The 15,082-nt window shown below is 48.1% G+C and overlaps 1 protein-coding gene across 6 annotated transcripts in view; it reads right to left on the bottom strand.

The window, feature by feature from the left end:
- Positions 1-15,082, bottom strand: part of CABIN1 (calcineurin binding protein 1) — a 459,275-nt gene that overhangs the window by 361,039 nt on the left and 83,154 nt on the right. For all 6 annotated transcript variants that reach the window (XM_063913010.1, XM_063913005.1, XM_063913009.1 and 3 more), the window contains 3 exons: positions 13,522-13,739; positions 11,024-11,102; positions 10,683-10,870 (listed from right to left, as the gene is read on the bottom strand). In XM_063913010.1, coding sequence (XP_063769080.1) covers positions 10,683-10,870; positions 11,024-11,102; positions 13,522-13,739 — 485 coding nt within the window. The remainder of the gene's footprint in view (positions 1-10,682; positions 10,871-11,023; positions 11,103-13,521; positions 13,740-15,082) is intronic.

Here is a 15,082-nt window from a genome sequence, read left to right as displayed (position 1 = left end):
CCTCAGCACAAACCAGCTCCATTTTCTCCACAGAAACTGCATGAGGAAAAGCTGGCTCCCTGATCTCTCCCCTGCTGAACCTTCACATGCTGGAAAAAAGAGGAGGGGGGTACTTTGGAGATGCAGTGAGTAAGAATTAAGGCTATATATATATAAAAAGCGCTATCTGGTATATATATTCCAGTGTTTTTAAGCACTGGTGTGTGCTGGCATACTCTCTCTCTGTCTCTCCTAAGGGCCTGGTTGGGGTTTTGTCCCCTTATAGGTTAATCCCTGTGTGTGTGGGGTGTCGGTACGTGTGTGTCAACATGTCTGAGGCGGAGGGCTTCTCCAAGGAGGCGGTGGAGCAAATGAGTGGTGTGTCCCCGTCGGTTGTGCCGACTCCGGATTGGATGGACATGTGGCATATGTTGAATGCAAGTGTGGCATCTTTACATAAAAGGCTTGATAAGGCTGAATTAGGGGGGACATCAGGGGGTCAATCCTCGGATTGGACCGACTCACAGGGCTCGCCGGGGTCTCAAAAGCGTCCCTTAACACAAGACACTACTACCGACACGGATTCTGACTCCAGTGTCGACTACGATGAAGTAAAATTGCATTCTAGGGTGAATAAAACCATTCAGTGTATGATTGTGGCAATAAGGGATGTGTTACATATTGAGGATGAACCCTTGGTCCCCGACACGAGGGCTCACATGTTTAAGGAAAAGAAACAGATTATTAATTTTCCCTCATCTCATGAATTAAATGATTTCTTTGGAAAAGTTTGTGAGACTCCGGAAAAGAGACCGCAGATCTCCAAAAGACTTTATATGGCATACCCCTTCCCTAAGCAGGACAGGGAGATTTGGGAATCATCCCCCACTGTGGACAAGGCCCTGACGCGCTTGTCCAAGAAAGTGGCGCTACCGTCTCCTGACACAGCGGCCCTTAAGGACCCTGCAGATAGCAGGCAAGAAACTACCTTAAAGTGTATTTATTCTCATACGGGGGCTGTGCTAAGACCGACAATTGCTTCGGCATGGGTGTGTAGCGCAATGGCAGCTTGGACAGATGAGCTGACAGATCAATTTGATAATATGAATAAGGATACTATATATATTCTTAACTCTAGCCCATATAAAAGATGCAGTCTTATTTATGAGGGATGCTCAAAGGGACATTGGATTACTGGCTTCTAGGGCCAATGCCATGTCTATCTCAGCGAGAAGATCCTTATGGACTCGCCAATGGACGGGTGATGCGGATTCCAAAAAACATATGGAAGTACTACCCTATAAGGGTGATGTATTGTTTGGGGATGGGCTGACGGACCTGGTTTCCACAGCTACAGCAGGTAAATCAAATTTTTTACCATATATTCCCCAACAGCAAAAGAAAATAACACCCTATCAGATGCAGTCCTTTCGGTCGCACAAGTCCAAAAGAGGTCGGGGATCCTCTTTCCTCGTCAGAGGTAAGGGCAGAGGCAAAAGAGCACCTGCTTCGGCAGGTGCCCAGGAACAAAAGTCCTCCCCGGCTGCTCCAAAACCCACAGCATGACGCTGGGGCTCCCCTGAGGGAGTCCGCACCGGTGGGGGCACGTCTTCGACTTTTCAGTCAGGCCTGGGTCAGATCAGACCTGAATCCCTGGGTGTTGGAAATAGTTTCCCAGGGGTACAAACTGGAATTCGAAGAGGTGCCCCCGCGCCGATTTTTCAAATCGGCCCTACCAGCTTCCACATCGGAAAGGGATGTAGTGTTAGCTGCAATTCAAACGCTGTGTATACAGCAAGTGATAATCAAGGTTCCCCTGCACCAGCAGGGAAGAGGTTACTACTCAACCCTATTTGTGGTCCCGAAACCGGACGGTTCGGTCAGACCTATTTTGAATCTGAAATCCCTAAACCTGTACATAAAAAGATTCAAATTCAAGATGGAATCACAGCGATAATAGCCAACATGGAGGAGGGGGAGTTTATGGTGTCTCTGGACATAAAGGATGCGTACCTTCATGTCCCCATATATGCCCCCCATCAGGAATACCTGAGATTCGCTGTACAGGATTGTCATTACCAATTTCAGACGTTGCCGTTTGGACTTTCCACGGCCCCGAGGATTTTCACCAAGATAATGGCGGAAATGATGGTGGTCCTGCGCAAGCATGGAGTCACAATTATCCCATACTTGGACGATCTCCTGATAAAAGCGAGATCAAGGGAGAAATTGCTGAGCAGTGTGGCACTCTCTCTGAGAGTGCTCCAGCAACATGGTTGGATTCTAAATCTACCGAAGTCACAGTTGATTCCGACAACTCGACTACCGTTCCTAGGTATGATACTGGATACGGAACAAATGAAGGTCTTCCTCCCAATAGAGAAAGCCCAGGACATCCAGAACATGGTCAGAGACCTGCTAAAACCGAAAAGGGTGTCAGTTCACCAATGCACTCGTGTTCTGGGAAAAATGGTGGCGGGCCTACGAGGCCATTCCCTTCGGAAGGTTCCATGCAAGGACTTTTCAATGGGACCTTCTGGATAAGTGGTCCGGGTCCCATCTGCACTTACATCGGAAAATAACTCTGTCCCCAGGAGCCAGAGTGTCTCTCCTGTGGTGGTTGCAAAGTGCTCACCTGCTGGAGGGTCGCCGGTTCGGGATTCAGGACTGGATCCTGGTTACCACGGACGCGAGCCTCCGAGGATGGGGAGCAGTCACACAGGGAAAAAACTTTCAGGGACTTTGGTCAGACCAGGAGTCCTGTCTACACATCAATGTGTTGGAACTCAGGGCCATTTACAACGGCCTTCGACAAGCGGAGAGTCTTCTTCGAAACCTACCGGTACTGATTCAATCAGACAATGTCACAGCAGTGGACAAGAAGCAGAGTCGCGATGGCGGAGACCACCAGGATTCTTCGCTGGGCGGAAAATCATGTAAGCGCTCTGTCGGCTGTCTTCATTCCGGGAGTGGACAACTGGAAAGCAGACTTCCTCAGCAGACACGATCTCCATCCAGGAGAGTGGGGACTTCATCAAGAAGTTTTTGCAGACATAACACGTTTTTGGGGAACTCCTCAAATAGACATGATGGCGTCACGCCTCAACAAAAAGCTTCGGAGGTATTGTGCCAGGTCTCGGGACCCTCAGGCAGTGGCAGTAGACGCTCTGATAACACCGGGGGTGTTCAAATCGGTCTACGTGTTTTCTCCTCTTCCTCTCATCACAAAAGTGTTGAGGATCATAAGGCAAAGAAGAGTACAGACGATATTCGTTGTCCCAGACTGGCCTCGAAGGGCGTGGTACTCAGATCTACAAGAGATGCTCACAGGAGATCCCTGGCCTCTTCCTCAGAGGGAAGACCTGTTGCAACAGGGGCCCTGTGTATTTCAGGACTTACCGCGGTTACGTTTGACGGCATGGCGGTTAAACGCCGAATCCTAGTGAAGAAGGGGATTCCGGAAGAGGTCATCCCTACTTTAATAAAGGCTAGGAAGGAGGTGACGGTTAAGCATTATCACCGTATCTGGCGAAAGTATGTGTCTTGGTGTGAGACCAAGAATGTACCTACGGAAGATTTTCATCTGGGTCGTTTTCTCCACTTCCTACAGACAGGAGTGGATATGGGCCTGAAATTAGGCTCTGTTAAGGTTCAGATTTCGGCCCTCTCGATTTTCTTTCAGAAGGAATTGGCTTCTCTTCCAGAAGTCCAGACGTTTGTAAAGGGAGTGCTACACATCCAGCCTCCTTTTGTGCCTCCAGTGGCACCGTGGGACCTCAACGTGGTGTTGCAGTTTCTAAAATCACACTGGTTTGAACCGCTTAACAAGGTTGAGTTGAAATTTCTTACTTGGAAGGTGGTCATGTTGTTGGCCTTGGCATCGGCAAGGCGAGTATCAGAATTGGCGGCTTTGTCACACAAAAGCCCCTACTTGATTTTTCATGTGGATCGAGCTGAATTGAGGACACGTCCGCAATTTTTGCCTAAGGTGGTTTCTTCATTCCATGTGAATCAACCTATTGTGGTGCCTGTGGCTACAAGTGACCTGGAGGATTCCAGATCCCTGGACGTAGTCAGGGCCTTAAAGATTTATGTAGCCAGGACGGCTAGAATTAGGAAAACAGAGGCTCTGTTTGTCCTGTATGCGGCCAATAAGATTGGCGCACCTGCTTCGAAGCAGATTATTGCTCGCTGGATCTGTAATACGATTCAGCAGGCTTACTCTACGGCTGGATTGCCGTTACCAAATTCGGTTAAGGCCCATTCCACTAGGAAGGTGGGCTCTTCTTGGGCGGCTGCCCGAGGCGTCTCTGCATTACAACTTTGCCGAGCGGCAACTTGGTCGGGGTCAGTTAAGGTGCCCACACACGGCAAAATATGGCTGTCAATCCAATGAATTGGAACAATATAGCAGCTATATCGTTAATTGTGTGGGCATGATGTTGTCCATTGCACGCACCCTTGGGGTCGTCCGCCTACGTCACTGATCTCTTAGCATGTTCAAAAGATCAGCAATGCGGGCAGACAATCCCATGCAGCGCTATGCGTAGGAGGGCCGGCACAGCGGGGCGGTCGGGGACCAGATCGCCCCGTGTGTGGGGACCGCCCAATATATCGGCACCCAGACGCTCTGACGAATTGGCTCCATGCGTCGCTTCGTGTGTGGGCACCCTTATTTCCGTCACTGGACTATGACTATTCCAGTTATTACAGTTCATTAAAGTTCTCATCAAGATCCGTCCAGTGGAAGGCCCAGAACAGGATCCCTGTATCAATGTTCAGCCAGCGTCAATGTGAGGTCCAACCAGAACTCCTTAGTATGTTACAAATGGATCACTGACAAGTTACTTCATGAAGAAAACAGCCATTATGCTTTGCAAACATGGAAACAACAGCAGAGTAATCAAACTCATAACAATAAAAATAAGATTTTAAACCTACCGGTAAATCTTTTTCTCGTAGTCCGTAGAGGATGCTGGGGACTCCGTATGGACCATGGGGATAGACGGGCTCCGCAGGAGACATGGACACCCCAAGAAAGACTTTAGGTATGGGTGTGCACTGGCTCCTCCCTCTATGCCCCTCCTCCAGACCTCAGTTAGAGAAACTGTGCCCAGAGGAGACGGACAGTACGAGGAAAGGATTTTTGTTAAACCAAGGGCAAGATTCATACCAGCCCACACCATATAACTTGTGATAAACTAACCAGTTAACAGTATGAAAAACAACATACCATCAGTCGGAGACCGATGAAAACTATAACATAACCCTTATGTAAGCAAAACTATATACAAGTCTTGCAGAAGTAGTCCGCACTTGGGACGGGAGCCCAGCATCCTCTACGGACTACGAGAAAAAGATTTACCGGTAGGTTTAAAATCTTATTTTCTCTTACGTCCTAGAGTATGCTGGGGACTCCGTAAGGACCATGGGGATTATACCAGAGCTCCCAAACGGGCGGGAGAGTGCGGATGACTCTGCAACACCGATTGAGCAAACAGGAGGTCCTCCTCAGCCAGGGTATGAAACTTATAGAACTTTGCAAAGGTGTTTGAACCCGACCAAGTAGCAGCTCGGCACAGCTGTAGTGCCGAGACCCCTCGGGCAGCCGCCCAAGACGAACCCACCTTCCTAGTGGAATGGGCCTTGACCGATTTTGGTAACGGCAATCCAGCCGTCGCATGTGCCTGCTGAATCGTGTTACAGATCCAGCGAGCAATAGTCTGCTTTGAAGCAGGAGCGCCAACCTTGTTGGCTGCATACAGGATATACAGTGCTTTTGTTTTTCGGACTCTAGCCGTTCTGGCCACGTAAACTTTCAAAGCCCTGACCACATCAAGGTACTCGGAATACTCCAAGTCTCGTGTAGCCACAGGCACCACAATAGGTTGGTTCATATGAAAAGATGACACCACCTTAGGCAAAAATTGAGGACGGGTCCGCAATTCCACTCTATCCATATGGAAAACTAGATAGGGGCTTTTACGAGACAAAGCTGCCAATTCCAACACTCGCTTAACCGAAGCCAAGGCTAACAACATGACCACTTTCCAAGTGAGATATTTTAACTCCACCGTTTTAAGTGGTTCAAACCAGTGCGACTTAAGGAAACTCAACACCACGTTAAGGTCCCAAGGCGCCACCGGAGGTACAAAAGGAGGCTGAATATGCAGCACTCCCTTCACAAAAGTCTGTACTTCTGGGAGAGAAGCCAATTCTTTTTGAAAGAAAATGGATAAGGCCGAAATCTGAACCTTAATGGAGCCTAATTTTAGGCCCAAATTCACTCCAGTCTGTAGGAAGTGAAGGAAACGGCACAGATGGAATTCTTCCGTAGGAGCATTCCTGGCCTCACACCAAGAAACATATTTTCGCCATATACAGTGATCATGTTTAGCTGTCACGTCCTTCCTAGCCTTTATCAGAGTAGGAAAGACCTCATCCGGAATGCCCTTTTCCGCTAGGATCCGGCGTTCAACCGCCATGCCGTCAAACGCAGCCGCGGTAAGTCTTGGAACAGACAGGGCCCCTTTTGCAACAGGTCCTGTCTTAGAGGAAGAGGCCACGGATCTTCTGTGAGCATCTCCTGCAGATCCGGATACCAGGCCCTTCGTGGCCAATCTGGAACAATGAAATTGTCTGTACTCCTCTTTTTCTTATTATTCTCAACACCTTTGGGATGAGAGGAAGAGGAGGAAACACATAGACCGACTGGAACACCCACGGTGTCACTAGGGCGTCCACAGCTACCGCCTGAGGGTCTCTTGACCTGGCGCAATACCTCTGCAGCTTTTTGTTGAGGCGGGACGCCATCATGTCCATCTGGGGCAGTCCCCACTGACTTGCAATCTGTGCGAAGACTTCCTGATGAAGTCCCCACTCTCCTGGATGCAGGTCGTGTCTGCTGAGGAAGTCTGCTTCCCAGTTGTCCACTCCCGGAATGAACACTGCTGACAGTGCGCTTACATGATTTTCCGCCCAGCGAAGAATCCTGGTGGCTTCCGCCATTGCCACTCTGCTCCTTGTGCCGCCCTGGCGGTTTACATGAGCCACTGCGGTGATGTTGTCTGACTGGATCAGAACTGGTAAGTCGCGAAGCAAGGTCTCCGCTTGACGAAGGGCGTTGTATATGGCCCTCAGCTCCAGGACGTTGATGTGAAGACAAGTTTCTTGACTTGACCAAAGACCCTGGAAGTTTCTTCCTTGTGTGACTGCTCCCCAACCTCGGAGGCTCGCGTCCGTGGTCACCAGAACCCAGTCCTGAATGCCGAACCTGCGTCCCTCTAGAAGGTGAGCACTCCGCAGCCACCACGGGAGAGATACCCTGGCCCTGGGGGACAGTGTGATCAACCGATGAATCTGTAGATGTGACCCGGACCACTTGTCCAGTGGTGCACTGACACCTGTTTTGGTTTCAATAGGTTCCTGACCAGAGTCATGAGTTCTTGAGCCTTTTCCGTTGGAAGATAAACCTTTTTCTGGTCCGTATCCAGAATCATGCCCAAGAAGGTCAGACGAGTCGTAGGAACCAGCTGCGACTTCGGGATATTGAGAATCCAGCCGTGTTGCTGTAACACTCTCAGTGAAAGTGACACGCTGCTCAACAACTGCTCTCTTGATCTCTCTTTTATGAGGAGATCGTCCAAGTACGGGATAATTGTGACCCCCTGCTTGCGCAGGAGCACCATCATTTCCACCATTACCTTGGTGAAAATCCTCGGGGCCGTGGAAAGCCCAAACGGCAACGTCTGAAATTGGTAATGACAATCCTGTACCGCAAATCTCAGGTACGCCTGATGAGGTGGATATATTGGAACATGAAGGTATGCATCCTTTATGTCTAGGGATACCATAAAATCCCCCCCTTCCAGGCTGGCGATGACCGCTCTGAGTGATTCCATCTTGAACTTGAACCTTTTCAAGTATAGGTTCAGGGATTTTAAATTTAAAATGGGTCTGACCGAACCGTCCGGTTTCGGGACTACAAACAGGGTTGAGTAATATCCCCTCCCTTGTTGCAGTAGGGGAACCTTGACCACCACCTGTTGAAGATACAATTTGTGAATTGCATTTAACACTAAGGGAGAAGCTGGCAGGGCCGATTTGAAAAACCGGCGAGGAGGCACCTCTTCGAATTCCAGCTTGTAACCCTGAGAAACAATTTCTATTGCCCAGGGATCCACCTGTGAGTGAACCCAGATGTGGCTGAAAAGTCGAAGACGTGCCCCCACTGGGGCGGACTCCCGTAGTGGAGCCCCAGCGTCATGCGGTGGATTTTGTAGAGGCCGGGGAGGACTTCTGTTCCTGGGAACTAGCTGTGTTGTGCAGCTTCTTTCCTCTGCCCTTACCTCTGGCAAGAAAGGACGCACCTCGTACTTTCTTGTTTCTCTGTGACCGAAAGGACTGCATCTGATAATGTGGCGCTTTCTTAGGCTGTGAGGGAATATAAGGCAAAAAATTGGATTTACCAGCTGTAGCTGTGGAGACCAGGTCAGAGAGACCTTCTCCAAACAATTCCTCACCCTTGTAAGGTATAACCTCCATATGCCTTTTTGAGTCAGCATCACCTGTCCATTGCCAGGTCCATAGGACTCGTCTAGCAGAAATCGACATAGCGTTGATTCTAGAACCCAATAGACCAATGCCTCTTTGAGCATCCCTCATATATAAGACAGCATCCTTTATATGTCCTAGGGTCAATAAGATGGTATCCTTATCCAGGGATTTAATTTCCGCTGATAAGGTATCCGTCCATGCTGCTACAGCGCTACACACCCAGGCCGACGCAATAGCCGGTCTGAGTAAGGTACCCGAATGAGTGTAAATGGACTTCAAGGTAACCTCCTGCTTGCGATCAGCAGGATCCCTGAGGGTAGCCGTATCCTGGGATGGCATGGTATCAAGGTCAGCTGACAAGGTATCTGTCCAAGCTGCCACCGCACTACACACCCATGCCGATGCTATTGCCGGTCTGAGCAAAGCACCTGTATGCGCATAAATAGACTTTAAAGTAGTTTCCTGTCTACGATCAGCAGGATCCTTGAGGGCTGCCGTGTCCGGAGACGGTAGCGCCACTTTCTTGGACAGGCGTGTTAAAGCCTTGTCCACCCTGGGTGAGGATTCCCAACGTACCCTGTCCTGTGCAGGGAAAGGATACACCATAAGAATCCTCTTGGGAATCTGCAGTTTTTTATCTGGAGTTTCCCAAGCTTTTTCAAATAACTCGTTAAGTTCATGTGAGGGAGGAAAGGTTACTTCAGGTTTCTTTTCCTTATACATGTGTACCCTCGTGTCAGGACAGGGGGTTCCTCTGTGATATGCAAAACATCTTTTATTGCAATAATCATATATCGAATACATTTAGCCAGTTTTGGCTGTAACTTTGCATCATCGTAGTCGACACTGGAGTCAGAATCCGTGTCGGTATCTGTGTCTACTATTTGGGATAGTGGGCGCTTTTGAGACCCCGAAGGTCCCTGCGACATAGAGACAGACATGGGTTGATTCCCTGGCTGTTCCCTAGCTTCCGCTTTGTCTAATCTTTTGTGCAATAAATCAACATTAGCACTTAAAACATTCCACATATCCATCCAGTCAGGTGTCGGCGTTGTCGACGGAGACACCACATTCATTTTCTCCTGCGTACAGACACACCATACACTCAGGGAATCCTCTTTTCTGAAGACAGTTCCCCCACAAGGCCCTTTGGAGAGACAGAGAGAGAGTATGCCAGCACACACCCAGCGCTATATGACCCAGGAAAAAACACAATATGTTTAACCTAGATAGCGCTGTAATCTGTATATTAGATAGCGCTGTAATCTGTATATTGCGCCAAATATGTGCCCCACCCCCCTTCTTTAAACCCCTCTTTCACCGTGGATAAGCAGGTGAGAGTCCAGGGAGCTTCCTCTCAGCGCTGTGCTGTGGAGAAAATGGTGCTGGTGAGTGCTGAGGAAGAAGCCCCGCCCCTTCAGCGGCGGGCTTCTGTCCCGCTCAAATATGTAAAAAACCTGGCTGGGGCTCTTTATATATACAGTGCCCAGCTGTATATACATACTTTTGCCAGAAAACGAGGTTTATTGCTGCCCAGGGAGCCCCCCCCCCTGCGCCCTGCACCCTTACAGTGTCTGCCTGTGTGTGCTGTGTGGGAGCAATGGCGCACAGCTTTACTGCTGTGCGTTACCTCAGTGAAGATCTGAAGTCTTCTTACTTCTCATACTCACCCGGCTTCTATCTTCCGGCTCTGCGAGGAGGACGGCGGCGCGGCTCTGGGACGGACGGCGAGGGTGAGACCTGCGTACCGATCTCTCTGGAGCTAATGGTGTCCAGTAGCCTAAGAAGCAGAGCCTTGAAACTCACAGAAGTAGGTCTGCTTCTCTCTCCTCAGTCCCACGATGCAGGGAGTCTGTTGCCAGCAGGCTCCCTGAAAATAAAAAACCTAACAAAATACTTTCTTTCAGGAAACTCAGGAGAGCTCCCTGTAATGCACCCAGTCTCCTCTGTGCACAGTAGTAAACTGAGGTCTGGAGGAGGGGCATAGAGGGAGGAGCCAGTGCACACCCATACCTAAAGTCTTTCTTGGGGTGCCCATGTCTCCTGCGGAGCCCGTCTATCCCCATGGTCCTTACGGAGTCCCCAGCATCCTCTAGGACGTAAGAGAAAGGCGAGTAATCACAGCTCATTTTAGTCAGCCAACTGACCTGCAGAGCCAAGAATCGTGCCTTCAGCCAGTATACCCTCACTACATAATTCAGCCAGCCATCCGGAAATAGGTCATGTTGAGAACCTGCAAAGCCCATCATCATCTGATCCTCCAAAAAGTGAGTGCCAGGAAAGTCTGGTCCAAAGCATTCCACAGGGAGTCCAGGAGGACACTTCCTAGGAGAAACTACAGACAAGTAGCTACTGTTAATGTTAGGTTTCCAAAATACAAACAATATAAGAATTTAAACACAGCCAACAGCCAATAGGACATGAAATGGACATGAGAGGCATAAACCTGCTCAAGACATGGTTTTAAAACATGATGCTGCATAAATACCTGTACCGTTCTTCACTTTGGCCAGAAGCCATTGGTCCAGCTGGAGCTCCATGCATGTCAGACTCATAACCATCATGTCCTGTTAAAATAAAGTAAAACAGGATGCAACAATAAAAAATGTAAACAACAACAAAACTTAAATTATTAAGACTATGAAATGGAAAAGGTCTTTTTTGTACTCGCGTTAAATCCTTTTCCACAATTCCATAAGTGGATTCTGGATACTATGGGGTATAGAGAGCAGTAGCAGGAGCTTTAGCACTTTAAATTTATTAGCAAAAGATGAAGCTCCACCACCATTTGCTGCTAGGGACTGTAGTATATTTTTAACTAAAGGGCTAAAGGACACAACTTGGAGTATAGATTTCATGGTCCTAATGACATAGGGGGTAATTCAAACCTGATTGTGCTGTGTGTAATCTGCACATGCGCATGCACCATACCTTGACCTAGATCAGAAATGCTGTACCTTGTGGTTCAACTGATCCGCTATCATGTCAACAAGACCGCCTGCCCCCCAGTCTAACAGCTGTTAAAAAAACATCCTCATGGGAGGACAATTTCCCACAGTAGTGGGTTTGTCTGTTGAGAAAGTCTACTACAGAGTTATATGCCCCAGCTAATGAAATTAAATATGCTGCAATAGCTGGAACGTTTTGCTCCAACGCATGATTCTAAGACTCTTAGTTATAGAGGCTTTGGTTGGGAGAAGGAACTCTCCCTCCTGTGACCTGACTATTGATTTTATCCAGTTTGGGACTAAACAGGATCACCCTAGAGTATGGAAGGCAGAGAGCACGGCATGCCAGCTCTGACGATGCCCAAATCCTAGCCTAAGTAAGATACATACACATATGGTGACTTCCCCATATACCCAGGAGGTCTAACGAATGGACCACCAGAGTTATTATTATTATCCTTTATTTATATGGCGCCACAAGGGTTCAACAGCACCCAAGTACATAAACAAATAATCAAAACAGCAAAAAAAGCGACTAACAGTTGAAGACAATATAGGACAAGTACAGGGTAAATAAACATAACTACATTAGCAGTGGACACGGACATAAGTATCAGGGTGGCAGAAAACTGCGGGATTTGGAGCAGTCAAAGATTATTAAAGTAAGACAAGGATAAGCACATGAGGAAAGAGGGCCCTACTCATGAGAGCTTACATTCTAAAGGGGAGGGGAAGACAGACGGGGTGACACAGATGGGGTATAGGATGAGATTTGGCTGGATTTGGTGAAAAAGTGTCTTGAGAGTCCGTTTGAAGTTTTGTGGGGAGTCTGAGGGGGAGAGATAGAGAATTCCAGAAAAAGGGAGCAGAATGTGAAAAATCTTGGAGGTAGGAGTGGGAGGAAGTAATCAGAAGACAGGAGAGTCTGCGTGCATTAGCAGAGCGAAGAGGATGGGTGGGAGAGTAAAGGGAGATAAGGTCAGAGATGTAAATAGGAGAGGAGTGGGTGAGTGCTTTGTAAGTGAGTGTGAGAAGCTTGAATTGGATTCTGAAAGGGAATGGAGCCAGTGAAGGGCTTGTAGGAGAGGGGAGGTGGATGTTGTGCGTTTGGTGAGGAAGATGAGCCGGGCTGCAGCATTGAGGATAGACTGGAGTGGAGAGAGGTATTTGTCAGGGAGGCCAGTTAGGAGGAGATTACAGTAGTCTAGTCTGGAGATGACCAGTGAGTGGATAAGGGTCTTAGTAGCATCCTGGGTCAAAAAGGGTCTGATCCTGGAAATATTTTTAGATGAAAACGGCAGGTTTATGAGAGGTGCAGAATGTGTGGTTTGAAGGAGAGGGAGGAGTCGAGGATTACACCAAGACAGCGCACTTAGGGGCTAGAGGAGATAATTGTGGCATCAATAGATAATGAGATTGTGGGTGGTGAGTTTGTGCAGGAGGGTGGGAAGATGATCAGCTCTTAGACATATTAAGTTTAAGAAAGCGCTGGGACATCCGAGAACAGATAGCAGAGAGACAGTCGGAGGTACGAGTGAGGAGAGGTCCGGGAAGGAAAGGTAGATTTCAGTATCATTAGCATAGAAATGATATTGGAAGTCAAAAGAACTAATGAATTCACCTTAAGAGGATTTATAGAGAGAGAAAAGGAGAGGACCAAGAATAGAACCTTGGGGTACAGCCACATTTAGTGGAACCTATAGTTCCTACTCTTCTGGTCAGAAATAATGCCTTTAGGGGTCCTGGTGGCAGCGAGCTGTAGTAACGCTTCTCTCAATGTTATTTCAGAATAGAAAACATGCATTATTTTACAATATTTAAGTTATTAAGCATTTATTATCTATTTGATTCTAAGCTAGACATATCATTTTAAGCAGTATATATGACAACCTACTCATTACTCCACCACTCCATAGAAGCATACACATTAAATGCAGTTAGATATAGATGGAAACAAGTATTAAAAAGTTTAGTTTATTTAGATCTTCAGTGAAGCCAGACATTGACTGATAAAAAGATACCTTATTTCTCTTCTTACCCGAATGTGCTGGTCCTTACAGTCCCTCAGCAGTGGATTGGGCAGTCCATTGCAGTGTTTCCTCCAGCTAGCATGTATATTAAGCACGACCTCCACCAGACCTGAGGGCCACTTCACCATGAACTTCTGGGCAATCACTTTCAGATACCTCATCAAAAGTTCCAAGATTCCCCCATTGTTTAGATTATCCAGCAAGAACTGATGCACATCTTGTTTCTCTATAATGGCAGCACACATGGGAAGAGGACAGGGATGAACACACAGAGAAGAGTCAGAGTGGCATGATGCTTATTTTGCTATCATCTCCGTTTATGCATTTGCTGGGATATTCAATTACCCCGACAGCAAGTTGGGTGTAATGTATCGCCTGCCGGGGGCTATCTAATTAGCTCCGATAAGCCAGCAGGTGCCGCAGCTTATCAGGGATTTTGTTTCACCTGCATCCGGCAGGCGAAGCAAAAATAAGATTTTAAACCTACCGGTAAATCTTTTTCTCCTAGTCCGTAGAGGATGCTGGGGACTCCGTAAGGACCATGGGGATAGACGGGCTCCGCAGGAGACATGGGCACTAAGAAAGAACTTAAGGTATGGGTGTGCACTGGCTCCTCCCTCTATGCCCCTCCTCCAGACCTCAGTTAAAGAAACTGTGCCCAGAGGAGACGGACAGTACGAGGAAAGGATTTTTGTTAATCCAAGGGCAAGATTCATACCAGCCCACACCATCCACACCGTATAAATAAGATTTTACTCACCGGTAAATCTATTTCTCGTAGTCCGTAGTGGATGCTGGGACTCCGTAAGGACCATGGGGATTAGCGGCTCCGCAGGAGACTGGGCACAACTAGAGAAAGCTTTAGGACTACCTGGTGTGCACTGGCTCCTCCCACTAAGACCCTCCTCCAGACCTCAGTTAGGATACTGTGCCCGGAAGAGCTGACACAATAAGGAAGGATTTTTGAATCCCGGGTAAGACTCATACCAGCCACACCAATCACACCGTATAACTCATGATACTATACCCAGTTAACAGTATGAATATAACTGAGCCTCTCAGATGACTCAACAATAACCCTTTAGTTAAGCAATAACTATAAACAAGTATTGCAGACAATCCGCACTTGGGATGGGCGCCCAGCATCCACTACGGACTACGAGAAATAGATTTACCGGTGAGTAAAATCTTATTTTCTCTGACGTCCTAAGTGGATGCTGGGACTCCGTAAGGACCATGGGGATTATACCAAAGCTCCCAAACGGGCGGGAGAGTGCGGATGACTCTGCAGCACCGAATGAGCAACCTCTAGGTCCTCCTCAGCCAGGGTATCAAACTTGTAGACTCTTGCAAAAGTGTTTGAACCCGACCAAGTAACAGCTCGGCAAAAGTTGTAAAGCCGAGACCCCTCGGGCAGCCGCCCAAGAAGAGCCCCTTTCCTCGTGGAATGGGCTTTTACTGATTTAGGGTGCGGCAGTCCAGCCGCAGCATGTGCAAGTTGAATCGTGCTACAGATCCAGCGAGCAATAGTCTGCTTAGAAGCAGGAGCACCCAGCTTGTTGGGTGCAT

This window comes from Pseudophryne corroboree, chromosome 1, assembly GCF_028390025.1.
Source record: "Pseudophryne corroboree isolate aPseCor3 chromosome 1, aPseCor3.hap2, whole genome shotgun sequence".
In the NCBI taxonomy this organism is placed as follows: domain Eukaryota; kingdom Metazoa; phylum Chordata; class Amphibia; order Anura; family Myobatrachidae; genus Pseudophryne; species Pseudophryne corroboree.
Note: the sequence above shows the minus strand (reverse complement) of the source record. Positions and strands in the feature narration are given on the sequence as shown.